Below are 25010 nucleotides of genomic sequence, written 5' to 3'. Positions count from 1 at the left end.
ACTGAACTCACCTCGCCCGACCACGGTCCATTCAGCTGTGACGCTTTACATAGGACAAAAACATCTCACAAGAGCAGGGATCACTCCAAGCGAGGGGGTGGGAAGACATGCACACAGACAAACGGACGCAATCTACGGCGTTCCAGAGTCAGAAGCTAATTTGCGTTATATTGTTTTTTTTTTCACAATGTAGCAAGAGACACTAGAGTCATGCGCGAGTACTTCAAAGTGCGACTCAGATACGATCAAATGCAGCGTGGCATCCTAGAGTATAGGTCAGGATATAATGTGCATCCCTGTTGAAAGAAAAATGAGTGGTTCAGACTGGTTGGGATCTATTAAAGAAGTCAATTATAGAAAGTAGTAATGAAGTAATCTTTGACACATTTTCTATTAATTCTCCCTCCGATATTTTAAATACATCTTTTGCCAGAGGGGAAATTACATTTCGCTGCAGGATAAGAATGAGGCCGTCTGCCATCTGCAGCTCTTAACTGAGGTTCATGCATGAGGCCAAGAAAAGAAAAGTGGTGTATCGTGGAGAATATAGCCTAACACCAGTAAGGCTACAATTTTTTTATTTTTGTTTTAAGCATAGGACCTGATTAATTTTAGCTGAGCAGTTTCCTTGTCTGACACACAGAGCACATGTCCTGAAAATCCTCCAGTCTGGCATCTTGCTTTGAGAGGCAACAGTGTCCCTGGTGGAGAGGAAGCTCATGGAAGCTGACAGGTTGAAAATGTGCGGTATGATGTGGCTGAAGGAGCATGAAACATGTTCACCCACGGATGCCTCGCACAGAGCCACAGGAGAGACCAAGAGACAATTAAACACTGAGTGTTTTTACAGAGATAGATTTTTCTTTACCTTTACAGATACTTTTATAGACAAATTTATTGACCTCCAAAGATGGCCCCCAGCTGTTACATGCTTTCATAGGTGAGAAGATTTTCGCCCTTTTATGAATAAGATTACTCTCGTCATGTAATCCTACACTTAACTGTTTGGAGAGGTAATTAAACATCCCAGGTAACTTTTCATTTTCCAATAAACTATATAAAACTGTTGTTTGCTTCATGTCAGTTTTGTGCCCATTCAACCTTGTAAGATGCGGTTTAAAACTCACCACGGTGTTAAATGCAGAATGACAGTCTCTATCCCAGGAGCACCATTAGAAGCATAATGGGGAGACTTGCTCAGTGGCTAATTTAGCGCATCCAACCCTTCGAAAAAAAATCATTCCAAAAACTGTTTAGAATAAGCGCAACATGAAGCACAGCTAAAGTATGCACCCAAACAAATGTCTTTAAATGTAATACAGTGGCTATAATTGTGATGGTCTAAAGCATGCAAATAGTTATGCAGCTGTAACCCACCACTGTTTGGAGTCATCATGCACTGTGCTGCAAACTTTCATTTTATTATTTTGCATTCTGTTTATATTCTGCCTGTGTGTCTCACTTTTTCACATTGCAGAGAGAGAAGACAGATACTTCTCTTCTATTAAGATTTCTTATTCATCTTTTCTTTTTTTTCTTTCTTTTTTTTCTAAGAAAATTGATGCTGAAACTTGTTCAAAACTTTTACCAGAAGCTGAATTGATCAGAAAGACTGAATGTGGAATCTCTTGAAACAGTTTTACTTGAATGAAAGCCACAAAAATCAAGATTTTCATTTCACTTCACAGCATTTTAACCAAAGTTTACACAATTCAAACTGTGAAATATCTTTAGGTGCGTGTACATTTTAAGTGTGTTGGAGTGCAATGTCAATATTTTTTTCCCTCATTTATCAATAAATTAAATAAATTACACATTTAATGTACATCTAAAGCTGCTATGTGTCATGACAGTGAGAAATTCTTGTTTTCTTATAAACAAATTTGCTTTCGAATGTATCTGATAAAACAAACCAAACACGACCGCTGAATGAGATGTTAGGGCGCGCCACTGGCCTCTCTGATTGTCTCTTTAGGAAATAAAGAAAACAAAGTAGTTCAACAACATCTTGTGTACTTGCTGCAACAGTTCAACTAGCATTTGTCTGTTCAAAGTGTATGAACAGGGCAGCTCAGTTCTCAGATCAGCTCCCCGCATTTCTTCATACTTCACCCATGGAAGTATTGTGTCGGAGACTGAGTGTGTCCACAGTGGCTGCATTTTACGATCACCAACAAAGCAGTAAACATTAGACTTTGTAGTAGATGTTGGTGGGACTCTGGGGCATTATCTCCTGAACTATGTACACAGGAGGCCCATAGTCACTGCTCACGCGCTCATAGTGACGGCAGATCATGCTGTCAGAAGGCCGCAGAGGAAAGACGACATCGCTGCGGTCTGAGCCGTTGTTGTCGCTGCTGATGCTGTCGCGCTTCGGAACAGCCAAAGTGTTGAGGGACATAGAGGCAGACTGCTGTCTATCTGGGACGCAGCAGCGCCGATGGTACCTCCACAGCACGACCAGCACCACCACGATGACCAGAAGGAGGATCACACACCCGGAGATGACCCACACCAACAGTCCTGGTTCAGAGTCCCCGCCGCCAGGGTCTGTTTGTCCTGCGTCTGAGCCCGTGTCTATCATCATGAGGGAGAGACAGCGAAAACAAAAAAAAAAAGAAAGAAACTGAGATGAAGGAGCAAATCGGGACATGTGACACAAAGATTTCAAAACAATTTCACTCAGTTCATGCCTTGCTACAGCCCGATCAGTATGTGTTAACATGAAAAAGCACTTTCAAAGCCGGACACTGGAGAATATGCTCTAATGTTTAGTGTCATACTGGTAAACAGCCTGGTGCCTTTTTCTGGCAGATAACCGCGAGTCATGATCACTGGAGGTTTGAGTACAAGTTAGAAGCTTCTTGTAATATCAAATTGGATATTTTTTATGCTTTTCAAGTTAATTCTGTTTGTAGATTCATACAACACCAAACAACAGGAAGTTAAGGCCTTCCCTAAAAGGAGCAAAGCCGTAACAGTTACAAGTTGAAATCCAGAAACATCCATCTTCAATGGACTATAATAATGTTTTGCATGTTTTTGCCTGGGGCTGCAAGGTGGCTCGGTGGTTAGCACCGTTGCCTCGCAGCTAGAACCGTTCTCCCCATGCAGCATGGGTTCTCCGGTTTCCTCCCACAGCCCAAAAACACGCTGAGGTTAACTGGTGATTCTAAAATTGACTGTAGGTGTGAATGTGAGTGTGCTTGGTTGTCTGTCTCTAAGTGTGGCCCTGCGATAGACTGGTGACCTGTCCAGGGTGTCCCCTGCCTTCACCCTGAGTCAGCTGGGATAGGCTCCAGCGCCCCGTGACCCTAGTGAGGATAAGCTGTGTATCGATAATGGATGGACATTTTAGCCCATTTAGCTCAAATCAAGTTGACTAGCAGCCATTTGTAAAGCATCCTAAAATGCCTTTTTAATGTAGTATTCTGTAGGAAAATTGAAATTGCAAATAGATTAAGTAAAATTTGGAATATGTTCAGCAACAAAGTTTAAATTCTACAGAATGGTTTTCTCATTCCACACCTATTTTGGACACAATGCAGTTATACACACCTTGTGTCCAGCAGATTCATTTTAAATTAAAAATAAAAATTAAGCCACTTAAGCTAACATTTATGTGTGTGGTAACTCATGTTAAATACAATAAATCCAAGCTGAATGTTTTCCTGCTCCCATTTAGAAATGACGCAGCCAAAATATAAACTTAGCTAGTTCAACAAAATGAAATTTAACAAACACTCCCTCACTTTCAGGAAAGTTCAATTTATTGCAGGGCTGACTGTGCAGCAAAATTATCGTCCTATTATTCTAAAGGTTGCAAAATCTGTGTCAAATGCCAACGGGTACTGTTGCATATAATTCTGCAGGCAATATTTTTGGTTGGTGCTCGTACCGGCTTTACTTTTTATATCCTTTTCTCTCGTGGAGGCGTCCTTGGCCTTGGACTTCGGTCGTGTGGGAGGGAATCTGGTGGGGGACTCCTGAAGTGTTGAAGGTGGATCTGAAGAGTCTGGAATATAAGCATATGGATATAAGCACCATACATCTCCTCAGTTTCACTGTGTGGGTGGGGTTATGTCAAAATGTTTCTAATGAAACCATAATGGTGCTTAGTAAATCATTAGTGCTTGATGTCAGCCCCTCAGAATCGAAGCAAAAGAAGCCTCTGTCTTTTCGTTGTTTTTTTTTTTTTTTTTTGGAGCAATTAATCATTTGTAACAGTCATTAGGGGAAAAACGCACCACAGGAGAAGGAGAGAAAGCATTTTCTAACCAAATCAGACCACAGAAAGTTCTGCTTTGAGTCATGACTGGGACTCTCATTTCAGTTCTTGACTGGAAAATCTCATTCATTCACTTTCTCTTCCTACAGGTGCAGAACACATAACTGAATGCAGCCATTTCATATTTTCATGTTTTTTTTTTGTTTTGTTTTTTTTTTTAAGAAATTTTGGGAATTCCACACCAGCAGTTTTACAGTTGCATATTTTCCTCTGTGGCTCTGAAGGAGAGTTGTCAAGCCTGAGAAAATTACATCAAATGAGAGCACTTAAGTAATCAAAGCAGTCTGTGCTTTGATTTTAACAGGCCTTTTTCTCTGCACGGTTACTAAACGTGGTGGAAAGTAAGTTAGCAGGCACATTCATTCAATCAAAGTATATAAGAATGCTAGAGAAAGTTTGTTGCATTTCAGAGGAAAATATCTGCCACTTGTATATCTGATCGCTACCATTAGTTGTCACATGAAGACTTTCAATAAAAAAAAGAACAAACTTATGAAATACTATGCGTTGTTGAAGATTAGTTTCCAGCCTTTTTTGCCTCTGATTCTTTAAACCTGAACCCTTTTAATGTAACAGATTTCCACTCTTAACCTCAAACATGGTTTAGGCTAAAGAGGCTCAAAGAGGTCAAATAATTCAAATAATTCAGTGGTGTACACAACGAAGCAAAAATTGTATTCAAAGGCCAAAAACCTAAAGCAGATTTGTGTTGCAGATCTTTTTTCCTCATCACTCCATTAATGATGTCAAGATTCATCATCACTCGTTTTGTCACTCTTAGAAAGCACAGGACAAATTGTACAAAAATGAGCTAAAACTGGCTGGACCAGCTACAGCAAAAAAACCATTGCTTACACGCTGATGTGCCAGTAATAAAACCCTAATATGGCTTTATCTGTACTTTCACTTTTCAGTTAAAGCATGTGAATATTTCTTCCGCTGCTGCTTTTTAAGTCTTTCAGCTTTGTAAAAGTTCAATTCTAAATTTCTGCAGCGCCTCTTAAAGCAGAGCAAGATGAGAGTTTAAGGGACAATAAAAGGCTTCTAGAAAACAGTCAAGAACAACACAAATCCCAGAATAACTGAATTTAACACCACACATTCACATTACATGTGCAAAGTGGCACTGAGCAGTTTCCTACCCAAATGCAACCAAGAGATCTATTGCAATAGATGCCCATATTATGGCCTTCAAGTAAGCAACAAATAAACTGAACAAAATGTTCTCCATTTCTTTCAGTTATTGATTTGTGAGGACGACACACATTATTCAACATGTTCCGGTCTTCATCCAAACAGTTTACTTTAAACTGCAGCCTTTTAAGTTTTGCTTCAGTGCGCCATCGTTCATTCAAACTGGCATTAATTTAAATGTACTCGCATCACATCCACTGTGATTTCAGTTTTAAAAGCAAAATGTGTAAATCCAAATCTGACACGACTGACGGGATTTTTAATATACGTAGAGATTAAAACAAGATTACAACCAAATCTGAGTTATTAATATTTACTGTTGCTGTGAAAGGCTTGTTTACACCACTGGTGTTTGTAAGCACAGTGGGAAAACAGCCTAATATTTTCAGTTATGATCAGTTGAGAAGCACACGAAATGCTGCTCTTTCCTCTCAAGCGCTTGAATAATTTATAGAAATAATGTTTCACATTTCTGAGGTCAAAAAATTACATTTTGGGCCTTTAAATAGATTCAGAGTTGGAGGTTTTTAGCAAAACATGCAGAAACTCACTTTGATACAACACATTTTTAAACAAGCACGCAATAACTTCTTGTTTTTCATATGTATCAGGATGCAAGTAAAACGATTAAGCTCCCCGTTAGAAAGTGGTATTGATAGGAATAACATAATGATATGTTTCTGTGTGAATACTGTATTACACAGTGATTTGTCTTCAGGGCACTTGAAGTAAGGAAGGAGAGAATATGTGCGCCTGCTTTATTAAAATTTAATGTGAGTAATAAGAGCAAAAAATGATAAAAATATACCACTGGCTATACGGATGTTAATACGAATAAAAAAGTATTGACTGCCACAGCTGTTTTAAATGGTCGCATGCGAGATAATACCGACTGCTTTAAGCTGCCAGTGGTTTGAATTAGGGATTTGAAATAATTCATGACGGCAATCTCTCTTCAAGAGAATGACTGGATGATCGAGATTATCTGACTACTTAGTAAATGGAGAGAAACGGTGAAATTATTGTATTAAACGTGTGATATCACGAATAAAACAATTATCTTCCTTTAGCATCGTTTGTCAGATATAACTGCGTTTGTGTGCGTCTCTTCTTCATCCACACTCACGGCTTTATACACTTGCTGGCACACGCATATAAACATGGAATGCTTACTCTGGCCGACTCTCAGCACCAGCTTCATGGATTTGATCCTGCACACCCCTCCATTGTTATTATCCAGGCCTTGCAGAGAGCCTGTCGAGGTGGCTGATGAACAGAGAGAAGGAAACTTTTCATTTTGAAGTTTTCACGCAATAACTATAATAGTCACGCAATCACCATAATAGTTAAGATTATCAAGCAGTGCATAGGTTCAGTAGAATTTCTTCGCAGACAGTTTAGCGAGTTGCTAAATGTTGCATCACGTATGCAAGAAAATGCAGCACATAGCACAAATTATGTTGCATAAACTGTACATAATAACACACGTAAAAACAACATGAAAGCCACTAAAGATGCAACCAGGACTGAAGCAAAGAATACTTGATTTTGCGTCAAATCACAAATCCTCAGAGATCACATTACTACATGCTCTATCTCCAAACGGATGGCAAAGATGAGTCTAAAACAGTTTCAACAAAAATTGAACATTAAAACCTGCAAAAAGAGAGGATCTGTTGCAGAATTGTTGCATTAGGATACATTAAATGTACCTAGGGTGTACTTAATAAAATAGAATTTGAAAGCAGCTTACCATTTTTACCACTACATGGGTATAACAAATGACAAGAATAAAACATATTTCATTGGCTATCCTTTTTAACAAATAACTGACATCGCAGTAACTCATCAAAAACTCACAAACACGCACACACACACGGCAAGGACTCTCATTCACCCCTGTCAGTCACACTCGTAGACTTGTTAGCAGCATTTAGGTCAGATAACATCTCACAGGCTACAAGCCACGTTGCCATGAAAGCTCCCATCAAATCTGCCTGATGCTGTAAAAGCCTTGTGTGATTTGGGGCATGTAAGCCCTTGGAATCACACTGGCCTGCCAGAGCGAAGTGTGCTGTCAGAGCGTGGCGAGGTGGGTGAGGCTGCACGGTCAGACTTGCTCTCTATCTCATGCATCACTTGCCACTAAGATGCTGGTTTAACCGACAGCGGCCCAATAACGAGGCCACATTTTTTTGATTCTCACGCAAGCTGACAAATTGAGAGGGAGCCGAAGATGAAGGCCTCCTCTTTACCGCTTTTAAAAAAATGAAAAAACTGTTGCTAGCTTTGATTCAAAACGCTGCTCCACCAGTTAGAACCAGCAGCTTGTGTCTCTGTCCCACTGATTTTTTGCTGTTGCACATGTTCATTGGCAGCATTGTGACAGCTTCGCCAACTCACAGGTGATGTAATAGTCCCTCCCCTTGAGGAACTCCAAACCCCAGAGGTTGGGGCTGAACTCTTGAAACTTGAATGTGAACTTTACATCCCGGTGAGGCTTGTCACAGTTCAGCAGGGGCGTGTCCGTCTTGTCAATGGTGCAGCTCGCCATCTGACTTCTGGAGACCAGGTAGACTCTGTAGAACTCCTCCTTTCCCCCGGAGGAGGCGTCAGCGCGAGGACACACAATGTCCATCTTGTCTCCTATCTGAGGATACAGGACCAGACCCCGACCTGGAGCAAATCTAAGAGGGTGACAGATGGGTAAACCAAACAAAAAAGAACCCTTAAAATTAACCTAAACAATTCAGACAGAAACATCCCTTCTGACTGTGGAACTTGAGCTTTTCAGCAACATCTTTTCATTCTAAATTCTCTCAAATCTTTAGGGATGGATCAAGGATTAGAACTCAGAAAATGGTACGAGAAAAAAAGGCCTCTCTTACATTCAGAAAACCCCAGGGTGCCGCCTTAAACTGTTTGTTTTTGTCTGAGCAACAGGCCAAAAAACCCCAAAAGATATTCAGTTTTGAAGCTGAGAAGATTAATTGATTAGTGGATCAACAGGAAATTATTCAGCAACTAGTTTGGTAAGTGAGTAATCCTTTGAGCCATTTTTAAGCATCCTGTCGGCTTCTGTGAGGATTTAGTCTGTCTTGTGTGATGGGAAACTGAATATCAAATAACCCATTTGAAGAAGTCACTCTGGGCTTCAGGAATTTAAATATTTTCTAACATTACATAGATTAAATGATTTTTACCTGAGAATGATAATCTATTTACTTTTAAATGACATAAAGCAGCAGCAAATCTATGCATAGAGAAGGTTTGGCTTTTTTTTTTGTTTGTTTTTTTTGCTCAAATATGTTATTCACCAATTTTCTGCCAGTTAATCAATTCATCATTTCAGGCTGAAACTGCAGCACTTGATTTCCAGTCAAGGAGGGTCTTCTCTTTAAACTTCACCACTTGCACACACAAAGCAGCTGCACAAAAAGTTGCACTCATCTGACTTATGCACTTACTTTGCATTGGAGCTGCTCCAATGGACAGACTCCAGAGTGGCGGCACGACACGAGCAGACGACGGCCAACAGGATCACGGCACCGCAGCTCCATGCGCTTCTCCCCATCACAGGAGTTAAATGGCAGGTACAAAGCGGCGGCTCGGTATCATAAAACAGAGTGGAAAGCGGCTGAAATGTGTCGCCTCTGCATGTCTCCGGCGACTCCAGGTGCGCGCAGAGGACACATTCCTGAGCGAAATCCCAACAAGCAGCGAGTCCTCCTCCTCCTGCTGCGGTTGTGTGAAATTTTCCACATTGTGCGTAATTGGCTAGAAAATCATTCGTGTGACGAAATCCATGTATTGAGGACAGAGATTGTGTGGAGCATTTTAGTCATCAGCTGACTGACCGGTCCGCCCATACAGGCTACAGGCTCATGCGTAACAGAGACCGGAGCTCTTTGGCACATTGATTGGTACATTTCCCACACATTAGGATACACATAAGGATAAAAGATTTTTATTATTTGCAGTTTTTCTCTTGTTATTTTTATATTTTTTTATTTTTATTTTTTTGTGGATTTGTGTCATCTGGACGAAGGGTCTAAGGACTAACAAACTGTAAAGCCCCTTGTGAAATGTATGATTTGGGGAAAATTAACTTGACTTACAGCACAGAAGGTGATCAATAGCTTTTGTGCATCTAGAAACCTACTATTGTTTTGTGTTGTTTATCTAATGATCATATTTGCCTTTAATTATATCTTTCTTTTATCCATGACAATGTTTGACTTGCAATAAGGATGTGTTTCTATAAATCAATTTCTTATATCTGGACACACACTCAAAAAACAAACAAAACATTAATTAGCTCAGTTTCATCATATCCCAGAATCAATGTTTTCCTTCTTCCCTACTGACTAACCATATGATGACGTTTTGTACAAGAGAGTACACATCTAAATGATCACAAAATGATAAAATGATCAATAAAATAAAATAAAAATCTGGCAGCAAGGATGACAGAAAAATACTTTTAGAACATTGGAATGTCATTATGGTCAAAAAAAAATTTAAAAAACTGAAATTAGCTTTTGTAAATTCATTAATGAAATTTCTGCTGGTTTACATACAGTAAAATTGTGTGATGTTATTACAAATTACCATTCGTAAAAAATATATAGATTTATGATGTGGACATTATTTGCAGTTTTGGCCAAGTAGTTTATTGCAGTCAACATAGAAATGGTTGTTTTCTTTCTGTGATTTTCTGCGAGATATTAATTTGACAAAACAGGAAAAATCTATACGTAATAATTATAAAAATAATTCCCTTTTTTCAATCTGAAATTCCATAACTTTTCTTTCAAATAAAGACAAACATCTGTAAACTAACAACATTATTGGATGATTTAAATACAGTAGAAGTTGCAGCATTTTTATGGTCAGATGATGTAAAAGCACAAATTATCATTTGTAGAAATAATGATTTTTGATGTGGACAATAGCAAATAGTTCAAAAAGAACTACAGTTTTAAACTGTTACGCAAGGTTCTTGTACTTTGTGTTTTGGGGGAAGCACAGATGTGGCGATGAATACAAAGAGGAGTGAAAGCTCTGACTCAGTGATCTCCTTAAATGAACCTTCTCTTTCCAGGACACACAGACTGTAATTAGATCAGGTCATACAGATGACCACGCACTCCTTAAAAAAACTGTTTCTTTATAACTGTAAACAGCTGAATCTCAGGAATCATTTACTATATCCTGGGCTTAGTGTTTTATTTGTAAAGATTTTTATGTCAATATGGATCAATGCATTAAAAGTCTTTGTTGTGGATGGGTTGGGATGGAAGCAGATTTTCTTTCCTGTATATTCTGCATGTAAGGAGCCAAGGCTGTAATCCCCTCATTTTCAAGGAGTCTGAACTAATGACAAAGTGGTTTAAAAGATTACACAGGGATTCTGTCACAAGACTAAAGCAGCACAAATAACGGCTGAACTGCACAGAAATGTCTGCGTTTCTGTCTGGAAGCAGACTGGGCTGCATGTGTTCAAAGTGCTGGCAACATTTTCCATATTTATAATTCATTTAAACCTCGACATGCACCGTGCAGAGAACGCAGGGGCAGAAATGTTTTCTCGTGTAAACACAAAATCATACAAGTCTGACTTTTGGTTTTGCTTAAACAAACTTCAGACGCACACTCGTGAGATGTTTTTGATTGATTTTATTTTCTTGTCATGCATTCAGCTTCCCACATACATTTAAAAGGAGATTCCAAACATAACACAAGCTCATGTATCACAGCAGCAAAGCAGTGAGAATCCATGTTTTTCTCTCAAGCCTTTCTCAGGCCATCAATTAAGTAAAAACAAAAAGCATACAGTTTATTCAGAATAAAGCCAATTTGATGCAAATTAAATTTTCCAGATGATGAACTGGCTAAAGGATTGATCACTTGAGCAGTGGCTGAGATTTACTTTTCCTTTTACTCTAACTGCTGCAGTATTTTCTAAGGTTATCTCTGATGGAAATGGTTTATTCCCATGATATATTACATAATCTGAAATATTCAAAACTAGACACAGAAAAATAGTAAGAAATCACCTTCAACTCAATATTTGACTTATATTAAAGCTGCAAGATTTGTTTTAAGTGTCCCCAGTATGAGGACATTATTTTCTTTCTTAGAATTAGTCTTGCAGCACCGTGCTTAAATATAGGATGAAATGGGAATACAACTACCTCTTTGTTTGTTCTTGGTGCTCAGACCTCTTCTCAGATTTATGGACCCATGCTGCAATTTTGCTTCGACCATGTAATTGCATATACTGCGGAGGAAATTGTTCTTATATGTCTGACGGTTGCTTGTTCTCTGGAGAAATAAAGAGCTAGTGCGATAAATGAAATCTCTTTTAATTCAGCAATACTCAGTGGAAGCATAAAGTCAGTGCAAGCAGGGAGCGCCTGAGAAGAGGTCGAACTTAGACTTTACAACTTTTAAAACATGAAAAGGTTGTAACTTTAAAAAAAAAAGCAGCTGTCCCAAATGGGAATCAAATCTAAGCTGTGTGCCACAGCTGTAGCGTCTTACCAACCTGACGGAGAACAGAACACCTGACACAGTGTGGATGTGACTCAAGAGTGTGTCCATTAAAGTTTCACTCTGACTCTGTTTATGCATCAGATTTCTCAGCTGCATCATGTGTCGTTTTTGCCTGTATCACCAGCAGCAGCAGTCTCCAGTTCATTCGGTCCCTGTGAGATCTCCCAAAGTGAAGCTAATGCTAACATGTTAGGCGTCAGGTAAAGAACAACCCCTATCACGATTAGCATTAACCTCAACCTGGGACTCAACTTTGAAGGCTGCTCCATCGCTGCCATGTTTGCCTCTCCGCATGGCCTCCTGCAGGGGGTGACAGAGTGTTTTATTCACCACTGAACTGCACATGCTTTGTGGAAACCAAGATTTAAACTGATAGGAGAGATTTTAGAGGATGGATTACAAGAAAACGACCCCTTATTTACTTAAAAGGCGTTGGAGAGAATGTGCTGGCAGTTTGTCATGACTCATGTGTCATTTTTTTTTAACTTTAGCAACAAAACAATTAGAAAACAAATATACAAAGTGAATTTTAACAGCAACTCTCTCCTTTTATATGTTTCTTCTTTAAAAACGTAGGCATCGAAGCATTATTTAGGCCTATCTCAGCTTAACGTGTCTGTCATCATTAGAAATCCACAATACTTCTTCAAGCAAGTTTCCGACAATCTAAACAGTCTGTGGAAAGAGAATAAGAATGGAGTTACATCAGCTACCTGGACAAGTTTTAAGAGACTGAAAGAGTCCACATGTGGGGCAGCTGGAGCTTTCAGAAAAGGTTTTATGTCTGCTGCATTTCCCCAGAGACACTGTGAGCAATAACAGGATGTAACAGGTGCTGCTGGACTAGAATCAAGATAATATTCGAAGCTGAGATGTTGTCAGGAAGTGTATGTGTGTGAGTGTGTGTGTGTGTTCAGAATAATGGTAGATAGGCAGCTACTGACCTGTCTCTGCATCGTCAACACTTCCTCTTTTAGCAAACGGTGCCTCTCTCCTTCTTCGCTCAGCTCGTTTTGTGTTCTCTTCACCGTCTGTCTCTCGCTCTCTCCCTCTCCCGCTGAACAGTAAACCAGCATGTGGGTTTACATGTCTCTTTTATATACTTGAGCGTGAGTCATGTAAAAATCCCCTTCGAACAGAATGACTATTAAAAAGAAAGAGGAGATCACGCAACAAATTTGCAGTAAAGATGCCATTTAACTTTTATGTAAATGCTGCCTACGGAAGAAAATAAAAATCTGTTTCAAGGATTAAAACGACTTATTTACTGTTATGTCCACAGTGATGACGCCAACACGGGCTGACGCGAAGGTGATGGAAGTTTATGACTTTAAATTCAGTTTAAAGTTCAATTGCGTGACTCCCTAAATGTTTGACAAAACTACTGAGTTTGATCAACATGTAAAAGCTGAATCTCCCCATCTCCCCACTAATGTTAAAGGATTTTAAATGTGACGGTTTGAGCAATTTAATAAAGCTGGAGATAATTTAGGCAAAATGCATGACCACAGAGGCAGTTACACAATAAATGAACTTTCATATATATGATAGTTTGAGCTTTTCCTGTGACACCAAAACTCTATTAATTCAAACTGTCCAGAGCTTTTTTTCTTTTCTTCACTGCTTCAATAACTAGACTGGATGGATAAAGAGGACTTAACCACAGCAGCAGTTGGTAATTTCTTGCTTTCCCTTAAGAAAGAAGACTGAAGCTGTGACCCAAATCCACTCTACATATTAATTCTATACAGTATGTACTGCATACCAGTCGTCACGCTACACTGTTGGAGCAGTGTGTATAAAAAATTAAACATACTTAACCACTTTAACGCCTAACTACCAAACAGCCTCTTTGGAATGATTAGTTTTTGCTCTCCGGTATCTTTCTGAAGCTGTTTCATCCCCATCAGCAAATTATTTTATTTCCAGCTGTCTTCAGCTTCTGTATTTCCTTTGCATCATGGAAAACTTTATTCATCAACACCTCACTTAAAAATCAACTGTATTTTCTGTCTGGTTCAAGTATACTTTCTACCATCACTTTCCCACACTTTATATTGAAAAAAACAAAAAGCTGTTATAGAATTGGTAGGCCTGTGTGTTATGGATTTGGGACATTTTGCACTAGTTTACAGCAATGGTGGGAACTCTTTGAAGCTGCACTTTAGACACAGCAATGCTTTGAGCTAAGCGCTTGCTCATGTGCTGACAATGCTGATGTTCAGCAGATACAATGTTCATGTTCATGTTCGTCATCTTAGCATGCTAACAGTTACTAATTAGCAAAATGTAGCTGAGGTCGATGGAAATGTCTCTAGTTTTGAAGGTATTTAAAAATAAAACAAAGTATTAGACATAACGGATGATCCGAAAATGGCACTAGAAAATTGATTTGGTTACTGTTTGTCCTGAGGAGAACATGCATGAGCTAAATTTATGGAAATCTACTCAGCAACTGTAGCCAAAATCTCTCAGAACCACAACTATTAACCCAGTGGTGCTGCAGGAAAAGTCAGAAAATCATCTCTGGATACATCATCTGGAAACCATGAACATCTGTACACATTTTCTGTCGGCACATCCGAGACATGCTGATATATTTCACTGGATCGGTCAAAACTTTGACTGCATGGTTGTGTGGATTCATCATCTGGAGCTATGGTGTTAAAAAAAACAAATATTTAACTCATGAAGAGGAATATTCAGGTTGTCCTTGTTTTTGTGAGATTTTTAACTTGAATAGAAGAAACTCCTCAAATAATTTTAACACATTTTGTGTCTGTTATCATTTCCAGATATATCAAAACAGTTTCATTTTATTGTCAGATGAAGCCACCTGTACGATAACTGAACGTTATGACTGTGCAGTGTCCTGAGATGAACTGGATTTCTGTTTGTCAGTTATGGGAGTGTCACCAGTGGGGATTTTGAAAGAGACCCTTTTCCACTAAATGACTGTGATCCTGCAAACAATCCTCGTTACATATCTCAGATGCCACCTCTGAACTGGCCCAGAATCTCGCTGCCCGCAGTGTTTGCTTGTGGTAACGTGGTAACCAAGTCATACTGCTTGATTTCGGGGAAGACAGGTGCCGCCCCATCCTTTCTCGCTACCCCCCACCACCACCCCACCCGACCGTCTCCAGCAGCGACAGCAGCAGCGGTTGACTTGCTGGCTGCACAACTTTTGGATTTATGAACTTCTTTTTTTTTTTTTTCTTTTTCTTTGTCATATACATCACACTCCTGTGAGCGTGTCAGAGGTGAAAAAGACAACATAGACAGATGATGTAGTAGTTAAAGGGAAAGGGTTGAAAGTACATGCGGAGGTGGGGGAAGGAGCAGAGATTCAGCAGGGGACCCCCCCCTTTCCCCTTCAGCGTACTGGAAATTCACAATGTGTCTTCACTTCTTCTGTCTGGCTTACAAATTTAGGAAAGGAGTCACTTTACAAGTTTCCCCTTTCATTTTACTTTTTGTGTATGTTTGAAATGTCAAAACACATGTTTTGAGAGACAGAAAGTGGAACTGTTAGGTTACACAGACGCACAAAACATCACATTTGTCAAGATATATATCACCTTCCCTCTTAACCTCACATACTTTCGATTAGTTTACAAGCTACTACGGTGGAAATCAGAAAATAAAACTGGTGTGCATGTTTGTTCATTCCTGAGAAAAAGATACTTTCTTTTTCTCTCTGTCTCTACAGTGCTAAGTCGAGTGTTTCCACATGGGCAGCCGGGTCTCTGACTTCACTCTGTTTTCTTGTCATATGTGGGATATGCATGAGAGAGCCGACAGACATACAGCTGATATGATCTAATAACATTTCCATCTCCTCTATGCCGTCATCCTGTCTCAGTCTGTGAATCCTCAGCGTGCGACATGTGTGGCACAAAGAACCACACAAAATTAGTTTTTTTTAAACTTCTCTTTCTATTCTTTTTTTATGCTTCAAGAGACATTTTGTTTTCTATCAGACCATCTATAAAAGATACTATTTCTTTAAAACAGTCTTGCACGATTAGTATCCAGACAAGAACAATGATCAAGAACAAGCGACGGTGACATACGAACACTTGGTTTCCCCCGATCAAAACCCCTGAGTCTAAAATTAGCAGGTTTAAAGGAAGCGTGGGTAAGCTTCACAAGTGGAAAGACCAACGCCGGTTATGATTCAATTCCACAAACTACTTTAAATATACGCAATTTCTGGCAGTCTTTAATTCACTGGAACTATTAGTCCACATCTCTGTGAAAATCAATGTTAGAGCAGAATATTAACTTAAAGACTTGCACTACTTGTGCAAACAAATTTCACAACTAGCTAACATTGTTGGACGGTTTGTTAGCAACTCCCACACAACGTACTATACATCATGACAGGTTAGGATTATAAACTGCCTCCACTGTCAAAAAACAGAAACTAAAAAGAAGTTTCCCAAACATGTGACGTCAAACTGAAACACTAGAAGCTGTAAGACCCAGTTTTTACAACAGTAAATTTCCAAAGCTCTGTAAATAGTTAGGTATACATATTTTTGTTTGCAAAAGTCTCCACTGTATGTATATACACTATATGGACAAGTACAGGTGATCAAATTGTTCAACCACAGAGCAGATTATTGCAAATTCAGACTATGTACGTGCGTGCCCATGACCACCAAGGGACCCCATTGCACCAAAGTACATTTTTTTTCCTTCTTCAAATGCAAATTGCTCATATGTAATAGTGAGTACCAACTGTCCCTCTGTTTTTAAACATAAGGCAGTTCTGTGTGTTTTCTCAGATCTGTGGCTTGTTGGCTCTGTTGGTTAGCGCACAATGTTACAATTTTAGATTGTGTGTTCATTTCCTTTATTCCTGTCTTACTCGTCACTCTTTTCACAGCAATCAAGCATGTCGTCATGTTCAGGGGTGTCACTGCTGTAGTAAAAACACCCCTCAACAGGACAAACCCACCTCCGTGCTCAAGTGAGTCATTGATCCACACTTTTCCAGTTTAGTCTCATCACGCCGTAAAACAGACTCCCAGAAGTCTTCAGTCTTATCCATGTTGTTGTTGCATTACAGCTGACTCTTATGTGTTTTTTGCTCAGAGAGACTGCAACAAGCTTACAGGGATGAAGCTGTTGCTTGTTCTGTGATTTCCATATAATTTGTATTGATACTTTGATTTCTGCCTTTATCCGCTCCCCCTCCAAATCTTTGGCAGTAATATTTTATTTCTCAGCTATAGTTTCCAAATGTCTGATTCCCCTTGGAGAAATGTTGCTCCTTTTTAATTGCCACGGCCAGGAAGGTTTGCTGCCATGTATGAGTTTTAAACTTGTCCATAACGCTGCCAGCTGTGTCTTGTACAAGCTGAAAGCTAAAGTAAACTCAGTGTCGCAGTGTTCCCAAAAGCCTAATTATGTTTTGCAACAAGTGAGAAAAAAAAAATCTATTTCAATTAACGCATACAAATGTGATTTGCAAAAATTCTACATGAGAAAACATTTAATGCATAAACCCCTACATACTCAACCAGACTGAAATGATTTAGACTGTAATTGTGAATGAATGATAAAAGAGTTTAGGAAATTGGAACTTTACAGCAAAGATTCTTTTAAAAATTATTTAGAACAATGAAAATAAACTTTTGAGTTTTTAGGTTCAAATTTGTCACCTCGCACTGTGTACAGCTCAATACTGTTCATTACAAATTCGTGTCATGAGGTCTACAAACGTCTTTGAGCAGAGGAACATCCACCTTTAAAGATTTAAGACAAGAAACTTGCTCAACTCTGCTGTGGTAAATGATTTAGCATATATGATGTAACATGTATATAACATATAAATAAAAAATGATGACTTTGGTCACTCTGATATCACTGAAATTATTTATCACGGCAACATTTAAACTGCTTTTAATCATTTGAGCCATCTCTTTTTGTACAGTAAAGAAAGCTTGTTCATTAATTTAGTGTTTTTGTTTATTTTGTTCCCTTGACTGGTGAACAACCATCAAAGTGTTTTTACAAGTTAAATCAAATACAAAGAAAGGTTGTGAGAACAGCATTAAGTTTAAATATATCTGTTCAAAAGGACAACATTTTTGGATTCTCACTTGTATTTCAAAATACACATGTATAGTAGAAATCTATGTTTGGTTTTTCTGGTATGTTTTATCACGTGTCATTCATTTTCTAGTGTTTTCTTCCCATAAACGGTATTCAGACTGGCTAAATCAGCTTTTGTTACGTAATCATTCATTTAAAATAGGAAAATAAAATAATTGCACACTAAAAATAAAGAGACTGTGTCTCATTGAATGTGTACATATCCTTAAATCAAATATGGCTCCATATTAAAACTTGTTAAAATAATCAGTTTGACTTCTAAAACATTTTAGTCCATTTCTGCTTCTGAAAAATCATGATCGGTGTGAAATAGATTGAATAAGACTTCCATTCTGACTTATGTATTTAGTCACTTAATTAAATAAATAATTACAAAAACAGTTGCTGTCCAATGGTGCCACTGGCTGCAAAATAAACACTGTGATAGTTGCTGCGTTCGTTTTCTTTGTTCTGTTAATTTGGAAAGGAATGTGAGCTGATTCCAGTGATAAAAAGAAACTGCAATGTTTTAAACTATCATCAAATCATCACTTATATTCTGTTTGTATTCACATGATTTGAATTGGCTATAAAGAAGCTGATCTTGACAAAAACAGCTTAGGAGCAACTCGACAGACAAATGAGGAAAATATATTTCAGTATTAATCAACAGTTGGTGACAAGGACTGAAGCAACTTCCTAATTTATTCTAGACATGTAAAGCTGTTCTTATGTTCGTGTCAGGAAAAAAATGGTGCTAAAAAAAAACTGTCACTCCAAAAAAGACACTTCAGACTTCCCTGCTGTTTACCAGAACTGTAAAGGTAGGAGGGAGCAGCACTGCCATCTACTGGTGACATCTGACTATTGCATTACAAAAGCTAAATCGACCATGTGGCTTTCGTCTGTGGCCACAGAAGAAAACACCGACCTGAGAGTTTACTCAGGGGTGGAAGTAACGAATTACAAATCCTCACGTTACTGTAATTAAGTAGATTTTTTGGGTACTTGTACTTTTATGAGTATATTTTTCAATTGTGTAATTTTACTCATACTTGAGTATAATTTACACCATGTAATCTACTTCGCTTCTTTTAAAACCAAAAGTCGCTACTGAGTACGTCCACAATTTGAATTAATATTCAAACCTTTCATCTGCATCTTTGTAGCCAATAAGGCCGTTCGATCGCGACCGCGCCAATTAATCTATGACGTAAGGTTGAACAACTGCAGGTGTCTGGAGGTAACGGACCTGCACAGCGGAGCGGAGAGTAGCTTATGGATTGAAGATTTGGAGACAAAGAAGCCGAAATGGAGACAGAAGACAACACTGTCAACAGTGAAAATGATGAAGACGGAGGACGAGCGGGAGTGCCCGTGGTCGTACCTGGAGGAATTTTTCATGAACAGAGGGGAAAAGGGAGACAGCGTCCAGATGCAGTGCAAACTTTGTTTGACCTCTACGGTCATATTAGACTTCAGCGTCTAATCCCAAACAACACATGCGGTAAGAGGTTTTACACCTATACTTGTATGACGTTGCTTTCTTATTTTTCATGTGTGTTATGGTTATTAGTTTGGCTAAAATAAGTCTGCAAAGACATTGTCACTGCCATTTGTTAGCCTGATATTAAAATAAGACGGAGCTAGCTAACGTGTGTGTTCATGCATAATTGAGCTACAAATCTTAGAAATGTTTTATCTTAATATTTGGACAACCATCGTCATTACAATAAATTAAATCTTTAGTCATTTAATACTCACAGGCCTATATTGTGACGCTATGTTATATGAAACTAGAACACAAATTACATCCATTGAAAGGTTTTTTTTAAAGTTATTTTTAAATTATTTTTTTGGCCTTTGTGCCTTTATTTGCTAGAGCAGTGAGAGAGAGAGAGACAGGAAAGTGGGGGAGAAAAATGGGGGAAGGGGCCATGAGCGGGATTCAAACTTATGACCTCCACATCGGGACTGTAGCCCTGTACATGGGACACCAGCTCAACCAGGTGAGCTATAGCGGCGCCGTCCATTGAAAGTTAACCATGTCGTGATAGCTTGTCAGTAAATAGTGCTTCAAGTTTATGCTCAGGATGCCTGAATGAAAATATTTTCTTATGATAGACGTTATCCCTTTACAGACACATCCACTCCAATCCAGTGGCGGCTGGTGAAAATTTTTGGTGGTGCAAATGACCTTTTATTTAAAATCAGAAATTAGAATATGAGTAACATCAGGCACAATTATTTACAGGAATACAAATTTTCTACCTTTGGAGGATATTCTCATTCAAATTTACCACTCTTTAATATATCTCTATAATAACTCTATAACTCTATAATTAGCTCAAATTGTTACTCTGGTTGAATGATTTTTTAAAAATGTGTTTTCCTTTGGTGTTAATCACAGTGATGTGATAAAGTAATGCTTGAAACTGGTGTGTGATAATATTTATCTCTACAGACAAAACATCCATTTAAGATTGAGCAGTTCCATGACGTAACTGTGGCAGCAACATCTCGTCAACGGAAGACCACAGCCACAGCAAACAAGCTCTCAGCAAATAAACAAGCCAAGTTACCAGAAATGATGTGGAGCACTGCAAACATACATGTCCCACAAGCAACGGTTGACAAGCTTGTCATCAATTTCATATATGAGGGTCTACAGCCATTTGCAGTGGTAGAACAGCCCGCTTTCAAAGAATTGGTCACCACATTACAACCTCAAGCCAAAGTCATCTCCAGACCCACTTTCCGTGCCAGAATCTGTGAAGCTGCTGATCATATGAAAAAGACTTTGGTTGCAGCATTGGATAAAGTCAAATTTGTTGCTACAACTACTGATTGTTGGTCAGTTCATCAGAAAAGTTACCTTGGGGTCACATGCCTTTGGATAGAGGAAGAGTCCCTGGAAAGAAGATCTGCAGCACTAGCGTGCAAAAGATTGAGAGGGTCTCACACATTTGACATGCTTGCTGGTGCTCTTGATGATTTCCATTGCCAATCCAAGATTAGAGGCAAAGTTGTAAGAACCACAACTGATAGTGGATCCAACTTCATCAAGGCCTTCGACATGTTTGGGGCACAAAATGATGCAGAAGAAGCAGCAGACCCAGATGCTCTTGACCTGACTGATCATATTGATGACCATGATGCAATTGCTCTGCCTGCCTCTGCTGCATGTGAACAACTTTTTACCTGTGCTGGTCTACTCTTCACAGCCAAACGAGGCCGAAGAGACTCTGTTAACTTAGAAAACCAGCTCCTGCTGAAACTGATCAAAAGGTTCAGAAAGTGAAGTGTGACAGAAATGCTAATATGTCTAAGAGTTGAAGGCACTTACCTGCCTGTTGTTTGCAGTGTATTGGGAAAAGTTTAAACTGTTCTATGCAGGTTCAAAAACATTTTTGTCATTCTTTTAACAAACAAAATTCCTGCTTTTTATTCACATTTGTTGACAAAACAAATTGCCTTAGTGTAATTGTTCTATACATTGTTCGTCTGAGAAATGTTCTTTGAATGTAGATATTTTATACAGGTGAATCGATTCGAATGCCTGCTATTGACGATGCAATGAAACATCCATCGGTTAAAAAGTAATCAATGCTCTGAGTAGTTTTTGAGAGAGTACTTTGTACTTTTATTTAAGTATTTTTTTTAACACCAGTACTTTTACTTGTAATTGAGTACAATTTAAGCAATGTAACAGTACTTCCATCCATCCATTATCTATACACCGCTTAATCCTCACGAGGGTCGCGGGGGGGCTGGAGCCTATCGCAGCCGACTTAGGGCGAAGGCAGTGGACACCCTGGACAGGTCACCAGTCTATCACAGGGCTACACTTAGAGACAGACAACCAAGCACACTCACATTCACACCTACGGACAATTTAGAATCACCAATTAACCTCAGCATGTTTTTGGACTGTGTGGGAGGAAGCCGGAGAACCCGGAGAGAACCCACACTGCACGGGGAGAACATACAAACTCCACGCAGTAAGATTCCGGTGCCCCCCACCGGGACGGCAACCTTCTTGCTGCGAGGCAACAGTGCTAACCAACTGCGCCACCCTGCAGCCCTGTAACAGTACTTGTACTTGACTTCTTGTTGTGGCTGGCATTCTTCGAGGTGGAGGGACTAGTGTGGAGCAATATCCATGCTATGCCCCAGGTTCCCTTAGGCTGGGGCATAACACAGTATTCTTTCCACCTCTGGAAAACTGTTTACTGTTGATCATTTTAACATTGTTGTCTTAGATTCTGTGGTAAAAACCAAAAGCAGGGGCTCCATTGTTGTCCAAAGCTATTTTAAAAATATCCATTTAGAGCAATACATGATCTTGTGTCTATGAACACTTCTGAGGAAATTGTGTTCTTTAAAAATAAAGATGAAGTTGAAAGCAGAAGTTTACATATACTGTATAAAAAGACATGCAACCTCTTTTCTGACTACCTGACTACCTGATTAAATGTGACTAAACTTTTTCTGTTTTAGGTCAGTTAGGCTAACCAAAATTATTTTTATTTGTTAAATGCCAGAATAATGAGACAGAGAATTTTTTAGAGATTTTTTTTTTTTTACTACTTACTTGAAAGTCAGAAGTTCACATACATTTCCTTAGTATCTGGTAGCGTTGCCTTTAAACTATATGACTTGGGTCAAACGTTTTGGGTTTCCTTCTACAAGCTTCTCACAATAGTTTACTGGAATTTTGGCCCATTCCTCCTGACAGAACTGGTGTAACTGAGTCAGGTTTGTTGGCCGCCTTGGTCCATAGGAATTTTCAGTTCTGCCCACAAATTTACAGGATTGAGATCACAGCTTTGTGATGGCCACTCCAAAACATTGACTTTGTTGTCCTGAAGCCACTTTGTAACTTATTTGGTGGTATGCTTCAGGTCATTTCCATTTGGAAGACCCATTTGTGCCCAAGCTTTAACTTCCTGGCTGATGTCTTGAGATGTTGCTTCAACATTTCCACATAATTTTCTTTCCTCATGATGCCATCTATTTTGTGAAGTGCACCAGTCCGTCCTGCAGTAAAACACCCCCGCAACATGATTCTGCCACCCCCGTACTTCACAGTTGGGATGGTAACCTATTAAAAGCTTCCAAAGTCATGACATCATCATGTGGTCTTTCCCATATAGTTTAAAGGCATAGTAATCTTAGTGTATGTAAACTTCAGGCTTTGAAAAAAAGTAATAATAAAAAAAATTCTCTCTCTCATTATTCTGGCATTTAGCAAATATAAATAATTTTGGTAATCCTAAATGACCTAAAACAGGAAAAGTTTAGTCTGATTTAATGTCAGACAGTGAGAAAAGCAAAGTTATGTGTCTTTTTATATACTGTATGTAAACTTCTGGTTTCACCTGTATATATTTGTGACAAGTTAATCATTCAGCTTCAACTCCAAAGTCAGTATCACTTTGAAGCAATATAAACAGGTGTTCGAAAGTTTGAGACTGCATTGAAAATCTGACACATTTTCAGAAAAACCTGGAAATTATCAGTTCAGACAGATTTTAAAATCTCAAATAATTAGTAAGTTAGAAAGAATACATATTGTAGATTTTGCACAATTTCTAGGGTAAACTGTCAAATTCGTGGCATTGATCACCAAAGATCAGTTTTCATTGATTATTATCTCTTCCACTGAAACGGCGTTTAAATGACTCAGTGTACTTATCACAGGCTTGTTCATATAAATCAACTTGTGGCCAATGTTCACCTGTTGTGAATATGCTGCACCTTGAAATCTAAAGCAGAACATTGATTACTCAACAGCATTGTGACATTAGGAAGCATGCATTCAACCAAGTGAATGAATCAAGAGGTCAGGGTGTTATTCGAAGTAAAGAGGACGTTCAGCCTCAGATAATGGATAGACTGAAAGCTTCTGAGGAAGCAGTGCCTGGCTCTCGAAAACAGTTTGCAGAAGCTGGATCAGTTGTATTCAAAGCACTATCAGGCAAATCAAATTCATGTTGCAGCAGGTTAATGATGTCAAACACACCTCAAAGTTTTGCAAGAAGTACTTGAAGACCAAGGAGTGCTGATTATTATGCACTTGCCCTCATAGTCACCAGAGCTCAACTGTACTGAACATGTATGGGGCCATCTGAGGACGGAGAAAGACTAACATTGTGGACATTACAAAAAGTTCTTTGGAACACCGTCGGAGTTTTGCACAAACTTGTGGAGTTCATTTATCTTGAGGCTGTTTTTACATCAAACGGGGTTCTTAAAAAAAATACTAAGATCCAAATCATGCTTTCTTCGAGGGTCTGCGGAGGGCCCACATGATGTATATTTCATCATCAAGTCTGAGAAGGACAGTAGGGACATCTCAGCAGCATCCCCTAGCAGGACTATATGCCCTGCCACATTGCAAAAAACCTGCTCCAGAATAGCTCAAGGATCCCATCTTGTTTGAAGTTATCTGACATCAAAAACAGGACTCAGCTATATATCAAATCAAGTTTATTGTCATTGTGCTGTACATACACAGTAGTACAGGCAAGATGAGAGAGCGTTTTTTCAGGATTATTCAACCAGCAAGTTTTGCATAATGCACGTCTGAGATAAGACACTAGACATTCACTGTCGCTGTCTATATATCACTTACATCCAGTCTTGGTCAGTGTGTACATACATGCTTTCAACATGATCAGATCAAGCTGTAATGGCGACTATGCCTTTAAAGACTGTAAGTGTATTTATAATCTAAGTGCATGCCGACCGTTAAAACTTCGAGTGTGAGCACTTCTTTCTGGTGTTTAAAACAGTTCCGTACTCTGATTATGTCATCCTTGACTCTTAACTTCCCGAACTGCAATAGTGCAAAACAATGAGG

The 25010-nt window shown here is 38.9% G+C and overlaps 1 protein-coding gene across 1 annotated transcript; it reads right to left on the bottom strand.

The window, feature by feature from the left end:
- Window positions 1-2188: 2188 nt before the first annotated feature.
- Window positions 2189-9056, bottom strand: LOC103365221 (ephrin-B2a-like). Its single transcript, XM_008292604.1, has 5 exons — window positions 8950-9056; window positions 7886-8169; window positions 6656-6748; window positions 3899-4015; window positions 2189-2550 (listed from the first exon to the last, which is right to left on the bottom strand). Exons 1-5 carry the CDS (start codon window positions 9054-9056, stop codon window positions 2189-2191), a joined length of 963 nt encoding a protein of 320 aa, XP_008290826.1.
- Window positions 9057-25010: the final 15954 nt, after the last annotated feature.

This window comes from Stegastes partitus, unplaced genomic scaffold, assembly GCF_000690725.1.
Source record: "Stegastes partitus isolate 25-593 unplaced genomic scaffold, Stegastes_partitus-1.0.2 Scaffold19, whole genome shotgun sequence".
Classification (NCBI taxonomy): Eukaryota; Metazoa; Chordata; class Actinopteri; family Pomacentridae; genus Stegastes; species Stegastes partitus.
This window is presented reverse-complemented; position numbering and strand designations above follow the sequence as displayed.

Excerpts from the sequence above, each read along its gene's own strand:
- LOC103365221 (XM_008292604.1), bottom strand. The coding sequence starts at position 9,056 with ATGGGGAGAAGCGCATGGAGCTGCGGTGCCGTGATCCTGTTGGCCGTC. Across the intron at positions 6,749-7,885 it reads GAGGGACTATTACATCACCT|CCACCTCGACAGGCTCTCTG; the intron begins GTGAGTTGGCGA and ends TCTGTTCATCAG. Across the intron at positions 2,551-3,898 it reads GGATATAAAAAGTAAAGCCG|ACCCTGGCGGCGGGGACTCT; the intron begins GTACGAGCACCA and ends CAGGACAAACAG.